The sequence below is a fragment of the Dreissena polymorpha genome, unplaced genomic scaffold, assembly GCF_020536995.1.
Source record: "Dreissena polymorpha isolate Duluth1 unplaced genomic scaffold, UMN_Dpol_1.0 chrUn014, whole genome shotgun sequence".
Lineage (NCBI taxonomy): Eukaryota > Metazoa > Mollusca > Bivalvia > Myida > Dreissenidae > Dreissena > Dreissena polymorpha.
The window spans coordinates 473,253-487,500 of record NW_026273328.1 but is presented as its reverse complement, the minus strand read 5'-3'; the positions used below and the strand labels follow the sequence as shown (position 1 = coordinate 487,500).

The 14,248-nt window shown below is 37.4% G+C and overlaps 1 protein-coding gene across 2 annotated transcripts in view; it reads right to left on the bottom strand.

The window, feature by feature from the left end:
- Positions 1-12,843, bottom strand: part of LOC127863548 (uncharacterized) — a 21,571-nt gene extending 8,728 nt beyond the window's left edge. Inside the window, exons 1-4 of one of the 2 annotated variants that reach the window (XM_052403101.1) lie at positions 12,738-12,843; positions 6,115-6,801; positions 5,719-5,877; positions 3,156-3,564 (exon numbers count right to left, since the gene is read on the bottom strand). In XM_052403101.1, the coding sequence (XP_052259061.1) occupies positions 3,156-3,564; positions 5,719-5,877; positions 6,115-6,300 (754 nt within the window). In that variant the 5' untranslated portion in view covers positions 6,301-6,801; positions 12,738-12,843. Of the gene's footprint in view, positions 1-3,155; positions 3,565-5,718; positions 5,878-6,114; positions 6,802-10,295; positions 10,407-12,737 lie in introns of those variants that run through there. The other variant, XM_052403100.1, reaches the window with a different exon arrangement.
- Between the last annotated feature and the right edge of the window lie 1,405 nt (positions 12,844-14,248).

Below are 14,248 nucleotides of genomic sequence, written 5' to 3'. Positions count from 1 at the left end.
GCATGGTAGACGGAAGTCAGTGTCAGTACAGCAGGTGGGCCAGACATGGTAGCAGAGAGTCAGTGTCATTATAATGGGTGTGCCAGGCATGGTAGTAGAAAGTCAGTGTCAGTAGAATGGGTTCGCTACACATGGCACTAGGTAGCCTGTATCAGTACAATTGGTGTACCAGAAATGGCATTAGGAAGTAAGTGTCAGTACAACATGTGTGCCAGACATGGTGGCAGAAAGTCAGAATCCGTACATGGGATGTTCCAGACATGGTAGTAGGAAATCAGTATCAGTACAGCAGGTATGCGAGACATGGTATCAGAGAGTCAGTATCAGTACAATGGGCGTGCCATGCATGGTAATTGGAAGTCAATGCCACTATAGCAGGTGTGCAAGTCATGGTAGCAAGTGTCGGTATCAGTACAAAGGGTGTACCAGACATGGTTGTAGGGAGTCAGTGTCAGAACAGCAGGTGGGCCAGACATGGCAGCAGTCATGGTAGCAGAGTCAGTATCAGTACAATTGGCGTGCCGGGCATGGTAGTTGGAAGTCAGTGTCATTACAAAAGGTGTACCAGACATGGAAGAAGGAAGTCAGTGTCAGTACAGCAGGTGGGCAAGACATGGTAGAGAAGAATCAGTGACAGTACAGCAGGTGGACGGGACATGGTATCAGAGAGTAAGTATCAATACACTGGGTGTACAAGGCACGATATTAGAAAGTCAATGTCTGTATAGCAGGTAGGCCAGATATGATAACAGTATCAGTACAAATGGTGCACGCTATATGGAAGAAGAGTCAGTTTCAGTACAGCAGGTGGGCAAGACATGGTAGCAGAGAATCAGTCTCAATACATTGGGTGTTCCAGGCATGGTAGTAGGAAGTCAGTGGCAGTACAGCAGGTGGACCAGACATGGTAGCAGAGTCAGTATCAGTACAGAACAAGGGCCAGACTAGATAGCAGAAAGTCAGTTTCAGTACAATGGGCGTGCCAGGCATGGTAGTAGGAAGTCAGTGTCACAGTACAGCAGGTAGGCCAGACATGATAGCAGAGTCAGTATCAGTACAGAACAAGAGCAAGACTAGGTAGCAGAAAGTCAGTTTCAGTACAATGGGCGTGCCAGGCATGGTAGTAGGAAGTCAGTGTCAGTACAGCAGGTGAGCCAGACATGTTAGCAGAGAGTCAGTATCAGTACAATGCGTGTGGCAGACATGGTTGTAGGAAGTCAGTATCAGTACAATAGGTGTGCCAGACATGGTAGTAGGAAGTCAGTTTCAGTTCAAGAGGTGTACCAGACATGGAAGCAGAGAGTCAGTATCTGTACAGCGGGTGTGCCTGACATGGTAGTAGGAAGTCATTGTCAGTTCAGCAGGTGGGCTAGACAAGGTAGAAGAGTCAGTATCAGTTCAAAGGGTGTACCATAAAGGTACAAGAAAGTCAGTATCAGTACAAAGCGTGTACCAGACATGGCAGCAGAAAGTCAGTATCAGTACAAAGAGTGTACCAGAAATGGTAGAAGGAAGTCAGTGTCAGTACAGCAAGTGGGCCAGGCATGGTAGAGGAGAGTCAGTGGCAGTACAACATGTGGACCAGACATGGTAGCAGAATGTAAGTATCAGTACAATGGGTGTACAAGACATGGTATTAGGAAGTCAGTGTCAATACAGCAGGTGGACTAGATATGGCAGCAGAGTCAGTATCAGTACAAAGGGTTTTCCATACATGGTAGAAGATAGTCAGTGTCAGTAAAGCAGGTGGGCCAGATATGGTAGCAAAGAATCATTATCAGTACCATGGGTGTGCCAGGCATGGTAGTAGGAAGTCAGTGTCGGTACAGCAGGTTGGCTAGACATGGTAGCAGAGTCAGTATCAGTACAGCACATGGGTCAGACTAGGCAGCAGAGAGTCAATTTCAGTATAATATGCGTGCCAGGCATAGTAGTAGGAAGTCCGTGTCTGTACAGCACAAGGGCCAGACATGGTAGCAGAGAGTCAGTATTAGTACAATGCGTGTGCTAGGCATGGTTGTAGGAGGTCAGTTTCAGTACAGCAGGTGTGCCAGAAATGGTAGTAGGAAGTCAGTTTCAGTACAACGGGTGTACCAGACATGGTGGTAGGAAGTCAGTATCAGTACAAAGGGTGTACCAGACATCGCAGCAGAGAGTCAGTATCAGTACAGCGTGTGTGCCTGATATGGTAGTAGGAAGTCAGTGTCAGTACAGTAGGTGGGCCAGACATGGTAGAAGAATCAGTATCAGTATAAATGGTGTTCCAGACATGGTAGTAGGACGTCAGTGTCAGTACAGCAGGTTGGCCAGACATGGTAGCAGAGTCAGAATCAGTACAAAGGGTGTACCAGATATGCCAGCAGAAAGTCAGAATCAGTACAGCGTGTTAGCCTGACTTGGTTATAGGAAGTAAGTGTCAATTCAGTAGGTGGGCCAGACATGGTAGAATAGTCAGTATCAGTACAATGAGTGTGCCAGGCATGGTAGTAGGAAGTCAGTGTCAGTACAGTAGGTGTGCCAGACATGGTACCAGAGTCAGTATCAGTAAAAAGAGCGTACCAGGCATGTAAGTATGTAGTCAGTGTCAGTGAAGCAGACATGGTAGTAGGCAGTCAGTGTATGTACAGCAGGTGGGCTAGACATGGTAACAGAGTCTGTGTCAGTATAACAGGCATGCCAGGCATGGTAGTAGGAAGTCAGTATCAGTACACCAGGTGTGCCAGACAGGGTAGTAGGAAGTCAGTGTAGATACAGCGGGTGTGCCTGACATGGAAGTGTGAAGTCAGTGTCAGTACAGCAGGTGTACCAGTCGTATTGAGTAGGAAGTATGTATCAGTACAACGGATATGTCAGACATTGTATCTGTACATTTGTGTATTGCTACTCATATCAGATCATTCTTGATCACGTAAATGACATGAACATCCAGGTTTAAAATTTCTTAGACAAACGTCAGATGCATGTACCTTGCATTGTTTGTGCTTGGATGTTGTATGTATCATGAAACAGCTCTGGATGGAGAAATTCATTAATTCAATCAATGGGGGCACAACTCTTGATTGTTCGATTGCAAATCGGTAACCACCCTATATCCTAAACTTCATTTGTGGGGGTATAATAAAGACATATTCTATTGAATATATCAATCGTTTTACCTTCGACTTCATTTTCATAGTCGCTTTCTTTCTTCGACGAGATAGCTCCTTGAATATCTTGTATGGACTTCTTTGCCAGTGTGTTTACATGTTCCGTTAAGTTTATTTTACTTTCTTCTGTACATGTGAGAGCATATTCCGAAATGTTTCTTTTACTTCCTTCAGTACACGTGTTTGCATGTTCATTAAAGAGTCTTTTACTTTCTATTGTGCACGCATTTGCATGTTCTGTAATATTTGCTTTAAGTGTTTCAGCGTGCTCATCTAGTTTTGTCTTCAGTTGTTCCATGTATATTTCCATTTGTGCCTTGCGCTCCTTGGTAATGTTTTCAGCCTTTCCTAAAATCTCGTGTGCATCTTTCAGCAGGTGACTCATTTCCGCCAAAGAAATAGTGTTCTCATTTCGTAACTAGAAAAATAAATTGTGAAATTAAAGATACTTAGCTAATAACTTTATTCATAAAATGCTATTACTACTACTACTACTACTACTACTACTACTACTACTACTACTACTACTACTACTACTACTACTACTACTACTACTACTACTACTACTACTACTACTACTACTACTTCTACTACTACTTCTACTACTACTACTACTACTACTACTACTACTACTACAACAACAAAAGCTAGTGACAAGGCAGTAGTTTTTATTATTTTATTTTATTTCTTATATTCTTGTTTGTTTAGACGCCACTTTTAAAAATTATGCGCATACAGTACAGAAAGTGTGTACTTGAACAAAAACACCCGTCAGCGGTGTGCACTTTTCCCGAAGGGTGTTCTTGTGTACAATGTTCATATATAGCGGAAGAAGTTCGTGTAAGGTGTTCTTTCAATCTAGTGTCTAATTGTCTCGCTGTTTCACCTACATAGTCATTTTCACAATCCTCACATTGGACATGATATATAACACCACATTTCTTCATTTTGTCTGTTTTGTCTTTAACTTTGGTTAGGTTCTGTTTGATGTAATTGCAGGGTTTGTGGAAGATGTTGGCTCCATGTTTTCTGAATACTCTTGCCAATACTTCTGAAGTGCCCCTGATGTGAGGTATGCCTGCCATAAGTCTATTTTGTGTTCCTTTTCTTTGTCTACTACTTTTTCTTTCTTTTTGGGTAGTCTAAATATCCAGTCCCGGTATCCGTTGGTTCTTAAAGCGGATTTCACATGTTCGATTTCCTTTTTTTGGTCTTTTTCTTCTGTTACAAGGGTTTTTCTTCTATGGAAAATGACTAAGTAGGTGAAACAGCGAGACAATTAGACACTAGATTGAAAGAACACCTTACACGAACTTCTCCCGCCATATATGAACATTGCAAACAAACTGGACACACGATCAACCCAAACAACACCAAAGTACTCACTTCCGAAGAACATCTATGGAAACGCAAAGTGAAAGAAGCACTTGAGATCAAACAGCGGCGGCTTTCACTTAACAGGGACGATGGACTCGAGCTACCCCGGATGTATGACAGTCTCCTCGTATCACGTGACTCTTCACCAGTCATGTGACTGTGACGTCAGTGAACCAGTGATCAGCTGATGAAGATGTGATATCTTCGAAAATTCCAATGTAAATAAACCGGCTCTGAGTCCACGAATCTACTCAAGTAACGATTCAAGTGTTAAAAAAATGAATAAACATATTCGGCCGCCATTTTTCTAAAATGTCGAGTGAACATCCGGTATGTTTCTATTTAAAGTTACGATGAAATTGATGTCCAATCGAGACAGGTGTATTACAATTGAATATGTATAAATCACGTTCCGGGATGTGTGCGCATCGGGCACTTCGTAATGTTTAAAATTAACGGCCTATCTACAAGCGTATTTAATTTCAGAAGCGTATTCCGAAAATTTATTTATAATATTCTGAAAAAAATGGACGATTTATTAAATGAAAATAAACGCGTTTATACGACTAGAATATGTATGGGATTTAAATCAATTTAATTCTCATTATAGTCTTATGTCCATACGTGTTAACGAGTTCTCTTTGCGTTTTAGTTTAATAATAATAATAGTTTCTTTTTTTTAGCCATGTGTACTCTTGTTATGCTACGTGACCTACTTGCAATTTATTTACAAATACACAGAGAATTTTCACGGTTGGTGCAGTTCTAATCAAAACAATATTTATGACTATGATTAACGACTGTATACATTTTTGTTGTACTACATTTATTTGTAAGTCGGACACGGTCAACACCGCGAAATATAATGTCCGTCTTCGATGTTTCACGGTGTTCGTATTTCGACCAGCGGCCTCCATGACGGCTGACCCAAACACACATATCAAAGGTCGTTTTGGGGGCTGGCTACAGTGTGGTGAACACCGCGACGAGTGGCGTTTGTTCAAGTACATGCTTTCTGTACTGTACTTACAAGCTGTTCAATATGCAGCAAAAATAATTAGAAAAAAAGTTTGAACTTATCATTAGATACCCACATCAACATTACATTGCTAACTTTTTTGCAATATCGCGTTCGCTGTTTAAATACTGAGTTAACTTTATACAAACTCAAATTCATAACAAAAATATGTGTTACCAGATTCAACTTGCTGACCGCATTTTGTGCGCTACTGTCGTTTGCTAGTGTCTTGGAATCCTTGAGCAATGTTTCTAGTGTATTAAAATAGTCGTTGAGGTCAGAGTCTGTTACTTCACACGATGGAGAATGTCGGACAGCTTTGCCAATGTCACGTGCCTGTAAAACGTGATTTCAAATAATGAAACATATGCATAATATGTATATATGCATATGGAATTACTATGGCATGTATAGTGCACAAAAGAATAAGATATAATAGTCTGCAAATACTAAAAAGGCATATTTTGAAATAATTTAATCATGGAGCTATCGGGTTTTTTACTATGCATATTATTTACATACACAAACTGTTTGTTCTCTTTAAAAGCCATGCATGCTATGTTAAATAGTTACCTTTGTTAAAAGACACGGACTAACCGACATCGGTGCTATGCTAAATGACATCAGGTTATCAAAGTGTTTACAGTTCAACATTACACTAATGACACCGTTGAAATCTGTATCCCGAATAGACGTCACTCCACTATATCCATCTGGGGGCAAAAACATTTCCCAATTTGCCAGCGATTGCATGCCCATTGCTCAGCACAGGTGTTTTTCCACGAGGGTCCATAGAACCGATGATCGTTCTTAATATGTTCACGAACTGCCTCGCAAATGCTAAGTGGACAAGGTCGATGCCGTTTGCTAGGTGTGTCATGCATGCATATATATGATTTCCTCCCGCTTTTCGTGCATACCCCTTGTGTGGGGCATGGTAATATATTAGCAGTCAAGCAGCTTGTACATGTTGTATTCGCCGACAGACCTAATGTTGACGTGATGTTTTGATATATTCCTGTCTGAAACTGTTTTACTTCTCTGTCAACGAACTCATGCAACCCATCCTTTGTGATGTTCAATGCCAGCCATGCCTTCAACCAGTTCGTCATTTCTTGGACGCCGAAAACATCCCCAAGTCTTGCCATTGTTCACGTCTAATTCTCCAACAAATTCATACAAACAATGCTTGCAGACACGCTGAATTCCTGAAGGCCATTGTAATTTCAAGTTCAATATCATATATGAATCATTTCAAACCTGAAAACATACGAAAAATAAGGAATAGTGACAGCATATTGCACTATATTTTATAAAACACAGTGTACATATGGTATCGTTTGTTGTTTGAAAAAAAGAATCGTGCTTGTTATGTTTTTGTGAAACTAGCTGGCTTAAATCGAGCCTATGTATATGAATTATTATAATATCCCTAACATGAGGTTCCATGTCCTGACGGTTTGTCCCGCATAGAGATTAGAAATTTTAAGTCCTATATCAATATTGTAAGCATGAACTATCGCGAACAGATCAAAATGTAAAAGTACATTCAATGACAATGAGAATTCTGAAATATGTCGAAACATTTTGAATGAATCATCAAACATGTACGCGATGTTCATTGCATATAATTGCTTTTAACAACGTTTAACAAAAGTGCGTATTGTTTGGACATGTTTGATAAATACATTGAAGAATCATAGCAGATCCTAATTGTGAAAATTACTCTCGATTTTAAAAACGTTTAACAATACGTATATTGTCATTAACTGTTTTGTTTGCATGAATCTGCAGATGCATTTAATATGCAATATTGCCATTACTACTAAATAGCATGTAAAGTAAAAGTATATTGCATAAAACTATTTTTTTAAATAAGTAGTAAATTGTAAAACACGTAAAACTTTGCAGTTTAATGTCGGTATTCCGTATGTTGCTTTACGCATTTTCGCGAAAATCGATGCATGTAAGGTGCAGGTAAGTGCTATATCTGCATTTACGTTTTTACTGTAAGTCCTTATGTCGTGAATTAAAAGAGCAATTCGTATAATTTATCAACTATATATCCGTTTAAATGTGTGAAAAGGGCTTCCTTATCAACAATATCTATATACGAATGAACTTTCGTAACGAACAAAACTCATATAACCATTGAAATAAACGCTTTACAATGTAATCCACAATAGTAAAATACCGTCGACTTGTCTTTAAACATCAATGTTGAAATATGTAAATTTAATAAACAACATATTGTTTTGCAAACAAACAACATTAAACTGAACGTAGCAGCTTTAAACTATAGGATTGTTGTAATGTCAGAAGGCGGATATCCCTGTTCAGATATAATTCAGTATGCAGTTCACCTTAGACATAATGACTAGTACATGCCCTCCATATCAATATATACTATTCTGCAAATGCATTGTATTGAAGATTATTTTAACACTTCAGGCCAGGCCTTGGGAGACTTATAATATGTGCTTTGAATATTTTAATGACAGGCCCATGAAAACCTGGGATATGTAAAACATTTAACATATCTCTGTGTATGAAAGATTTACCATTACTGTGCAAATTTCACAAGTCTTTTTAAATCAAGTTGGGTATGTGCATGCATTGTCTATTAAATGTGCTCAATGTATACAGTCTCTTAGTATTCTTTTAGGAATGGTTATGTGTGGTTTTATGTCCAATCGCCTATGTATAAAATGTTAACATGGTTGAGACTTGAATAAGTAAATACATAATTATATATTAACATAAACCATCATTTACTAATTACAAGGCATGCCACAGCAGCCATTACCATGTACATGGGGGATTTTATCTGATTTTGGGGAAAGAGCCTGGCCTTTTTTAGGGGAAAAAATCGCGCGAAACGCCAGATTTAAGTAAAAATACGGAGTCTTAAATAATCAATTTCACATATTTTAATGTTTTTAAAACAAATTCATGGCAACAGATAATTGAATTATTCAATATTCATCTTGTTTCTACATTGGATCAGGTTAACTAATATAATTAAAGGTTTTGAATTTTCTTTTTTTTAGATTTCATTGTTTGGGGAAAAATTACGTCTAGGGGAAAGGCCCGACGTCTAGGGGAAAGGGCCGATATTCGACGGGTCTCAAAAAAGGAAAAAAAACATGATGTATCACATTTTATATTATCATAAGAATTAGAACTGGTGTTGATGAATTCAAACAAATCTGCGTCAGTGTCAATATTGTGGCATGTGTGCATATACTTCAATGAATATTACATAATATATACATTTTCGGCAATGATATAACATATTTTTGTTGCTTTGTACTCAAGAAGTATTAAACTAGAATGAACTAGTTCTTTATATGTATAATACTGCACAGACATATAGATCTAGACTCAATAGAATTCTAATTTCTAATTTTGCAATTCTAATTAAATGTTTGATGCTGTCTTAAAGTGGCCTTTTCACAGATTTTGGCATATTTTGAAGTTTGTCATTAAATGCTTTATATTGATAAATATAAACATTGGATCTTAAAAGCTCCAGTAAAAAATCAAAAATAAAATAAAAAAATGGAAAAAAAAGTAGCTTGTACCAGGGCTCGAACCAGTGATCCCCGGAGTCATAGCTCTTATTCGTAATGTATGGTGGACGAACCAGTTATCAAACACCTAAGAACTTACCTTAAATTACATTAAAATTGAAACACTTAAACTGACAAAAACATTTTGTTTTAATAAATGACTAACAGTTCAATCTTTGAATAAGTTATCTGTTAAGTTTTCCAGCAAATATCCTTAAAGAATTCAAAACGATGATTCCCTGATTATTGTCACCTCTAGCAGACAAAACAAAATGGTGGATGATGTTAACATGACCTATTACCGGACACTTCATAAATACTACTCCGGTATATACAAAGTAACATGACTATCACGTGACCCGGACACGGCGAAAAAAATGTGCGTCTGCTGCAATCAAAATTGCAAACGGAAATATGCTTTTTGGTGAGTAAATGTACGCTTTGATAAATGAATTCTAAAAGTAATAGCAAACAACACATAAAACCGTGTAAAAAACAATAAATGCATTCCTTTAACCTGTTTTCGGCGCATTTGTTTCAGGCTAAGTAGGCAATTAGGTCATGAACTTCATGTACAACCATTTGTTTATCGATGTGACGTCACGCACACTTTTACCCATGTGCATAAAGAACCGAAACAAAACGTCCGATAATAGGTGCTGTTTGATAACAGGTACTTAAACCATTTACTAAAGCAGTCTCATGTTCGGTCATGCAGCTTTTCCGTTGGTCGTAGATGTCAGCGTTTCAATTAAAATGTAAAAATGAATACAACGGCTGTTTTCTGAGTCTGTATCATTTGGTGCCGTTATATATAGGTTATGAGTCAAATAAATCAGGGATTCCAAAGTGAGCTACTTTTAGAATTAAGATTTACATTAATTGTCTAAATTTAGAAACTGGTACGTCAGTCGTACTGTAACGTATTAATGTCTAGTAACTATTATATATCGTAAATCCGCAATCAGTTTGATATTAAAATGTACAGTTCAAGAAACGTCACGGCATTAAATATCACGTCAAATACGATGATCTTTATGGTATAAAATACAAAACGTAACGTCGTTATAATAGAGTATTGGAAATCGAAACTAGTAAATAAAATGCTAGTTCAAATGAACAAATTTATGTGAAGCAAATAATAAGCCACACAAAGATGCTATAATAAATGTACACATATACTTTCATGTAAAAGTCCTTCCATAAAACTCAGATTCGCGCCGATACAGCTGAAAATATATCTGCAAAAATGGCAACTACCATTAACGGGTGGTCGCCATAACCACGTACAGCTCATAGTCCCGTGACTTCCGTTTTGGTACCCGTCTTTATGTCTTTGATGTCAACTACTTATATCCACGTACAGATAAAACTAGTTCCGTTTATCAAATGCCATTCGTTGAAGGAATATATATTATATGTTTTAACCTTTTTTCACTAAGTAATATTCAGATAATAATAAAGCGAAAGTTGTATTAAAACACATCTATTTAACCGTGCATTTGTGACATTTGTAGTGACCAATATACAACCAAACCACAATGGTCTAATAACGTTATGTGTTTGCTGGGTAAGCAATTGACTTTTTCAGAAGACTTAATACAGTAACGTTAAAAGGACGTCTTTTCGGCGTCTTTTAAAAGACGTCATTATTATATCGCAAAAACACGTCTTTTGGACGTTTTTAAAAAGACGTCATTATCATGTTGCTAAAAAGACGTTGAAACGACGTTTATTTTACAATTTTTTCAGAGGTCTTTATAATGTTAAGCTAAAACGCAAAATTTTTACGTCTTTTAAAAGACGTCATTATTATCGCGGTAAAAAGACGTCTTTTCGACGTATTTTAAAAGACGTCATTACTATCTCGCCCAAAAGACGTTTTGTCGACGTTTATAAAAAGACGTTATTATCACGTTGCTAAAAAAGACGCTGAAAAGACGTTTATTTTACAATTTTCTTAGACGTTTTTATAGTGTTACGTTATAACGACGTCATTTTTTACGTCTTTTAAAAGACGTCATTATTATTTCGGTAAAAAGACATCTTTTCGACGTAAGACGTCATTATTTTCCTCGCTAAAAAGACGTCTTGTCGACGTCTTTAAAAAGATATTATAAGCATATCGCTAAAAAGACGTTGAAAAGACGTTGTCAATTTAGCGGCGACGTCGCGACCGTAAAACAACAAAATAAAAACGTCTAAAAGACGTATCATGTTTGCTGGGAAGCAGCGTGTCGTGCTAGAATGTAAATCAAGCTAATCGTGATAGACATGTATGCCTTTAAAATTGACATGTTTTACATTTATAGTGGTCAATAGTTTACATAACACGTGCCTCAAGCTTAACCATCTTTTTGCTTGACTTTAATTACCTCAAAATGTATATGCCATAGTGCATTCAATTATTCATTAAGTAGCAGGTTTTTTAATGTTGTAAGAGTAGTTATTTTTGGCTTCCCGCTCATGTGCACTTGGCACAAATAAACCGATCGTAAATTAAAGGGGTTAAATATCATTATTCACACAAAATGACTTCAAACTTATGTTCATAGCGGTCAATAGATGTTTGTAACCTGAGGTTAAGAAAATATCCACTCCGTACACATCATTCATCAAACAAAGAGCACCTTCTGTGGTTACACATATTTATATAAAAGCCATTATTCAAACATACTAGCTATTACATAATTATATGGCTGATAGCGTTATGTCTGACGAAGATCATATTACACGTAGCAATAATCAACACATTTACCTGTCAATGTACGACGTGTGTGAACTTATAAAGTCGTTGATCATTTTCCCGATGCATAATACTTGCGTTTTAAAATACTGCGTTCGAAATAACCCTTCTCAAATGCCGTTACGGCCAGTTTCAAATGCCAGTGTTGATTATGTGTTATGGGTAATTAGCTATTGGAATAGCCGGACTAAAGCACATGCGTTTAACTTAAATAAAATTACCTTTTGTTTTGAAGGTATTCGGAGAGGTAATCGCATCATCTAAGCATTTATAGTAGTAGTCTTAAAGTGGCCTTTTCACAGATTTTTGCATATTTTGAAGTTTGTCATTAAATGCTTTATATTGATAAATGTAAACATTGGATCTTAAAAGCTCCAGTAAAAAATCAAGAATAAAATTAAAAAAAGGAAAAAAAGTAGTTGGTACCAGGGCTCGAACCAGTGACCCCCGGAGTCCTGGAGTTAGTCTGAATTAAAAACGCATTAGCCCTCTCGGCTATTCCGCCGGGTATACTCAATGAAAGTATTTATACCTTATATAAGCAATTTTCGTAGTTTCGTTAATATAAACGACAACAGAACTCTCCAAAGTATTCAATCGTTTCGCGTTGCAACGCTTTATAATTTTTAGGTTTTCAAATCGACAAAATATACATATAATGACTATATTGGACTATGGTAAATGTTCAGTAATACTGTTACCTCACAAATATCATAACTAAAACGAAAATTTGCGAATCTGAAACAACTTTTTTCAATTTTGTCAATTTACCAAACCGTGAAAAGATCCCTTTAAATAGAAAGATTGATCATACATTTACTCCGTTGAAGTGCATTACAAATATTTGTTAATGAATAATTATTTTACAACACACATACCCTATTGGTTAACGATTGCTTTGTCTTCATTCAATCTCATTTTCTCCAATTTCTATTTTTTTCCAAAGCGAAACAAGTTTTGATTTGATTCAATTTGTTTGTTGAGTGTGTCAACTTCCGATTAGGTTAGTTTACACTTACTCCAATTCGCATGGTGTCATTTTATGGAAAGGCCAACTTTGAAAGAAATTCTGTAGCCATTCGGTTATTTCATATTGTGCAAGCAATATCAATCTAAAGAATAATAGGTCGTCTTCAAACATGATATAAAAACATATCTTATGCAACTTTTCAAAAATAGGTATCCGAACAGAAGAATACACATAGGTTAAAGGAAATAAACGATAACGAGTTTGGTCCGAGAAAAGAAGAAACTTTAGATCTGGATCTAGGTCTGGATGGTTAAGTCGAAGAAACCAATTCTGGCTTTTACTCGACGGTGGTCGAGTTCGCGATTGTTACACTATTGCTGTTTTAATACACTGTCTTTGAAAATGTCGATTGTTGAAGAGTTCACAATGTCATTACTTAGTTTATTCCAATCTATTTCAGTTTTGACAAAGAATGAATTTTTAAAGAAGACAGTTTTTGCTGGGATAGTTTAAAGCACTTGGAGTTATTGTTCACAAGGTTACACACTATATTATGATCGATATAGTCCTCGTATTGTTTAGCCCTTGAGGTACGTTTAGGCCTTAGTGGTTTAAGGTAGCGTTCAATGGTCGGTACGTGCCCTTCCACCACCTTGTACAATAGCGTCAGTCTTTGGGCGCGCCGTCTGTCTTGGAGTGGTGGGAGTTCCAACTTGCGGAGCATTTCAGTGACGCAGCCAGGCTGTCGGGAGCGGTAGTCTCTGGTGATGAACATTGCGGCTGATCGCTGGACACCCTCTAGGCGGCAATGTCTGTGTGGTGAAATGGGTCCCAAACAACACTGGCATATTCTAGTTTGGAGCGGACTAGTGCTAGATAGGCATTTTTGCGGCATTTTAAAGGGCAGTGACTGAGATTTCTTCTTAGGAATCCAAGGGTGAAGTTAGCTCGCTTTGTTATGTTGGTGATATAAGTTTTCCATTCCATGTCTTCAGATAAGGTGATTTCCAAGGTAGGGATTTTTGTGTACTCTTTTGAGGATTTCTTTGTAAATATTGTAGAAGTAGCTAGATTTGTGCTTTGAGCTTAAAGGTTACAATTCTTTCCATTAAATTTACAAATAGAAATGGCCTCTACTATTGATCATGATCTACGACGGGATGTAACGCGTAATTTGCGCAATTGTAACTTATTGGCATTTCATATGTGACCATATCGTATTTTACCATACTTTAAAATAATTATATCGAGTCCACTAAACCTTGAAATTACCGGTTTCTACGCTCGAGTGATCATCTCTATTGTTTGATTAAATTGCGTGCCGGTCAACTCGTCATCAAGTCAACTCGTCCCGTGGTCAAGTCGTCCCCATTTTGGTCAACTCGTCCCTGTTTTTGGTCAACTCGTCCCTACCCGATT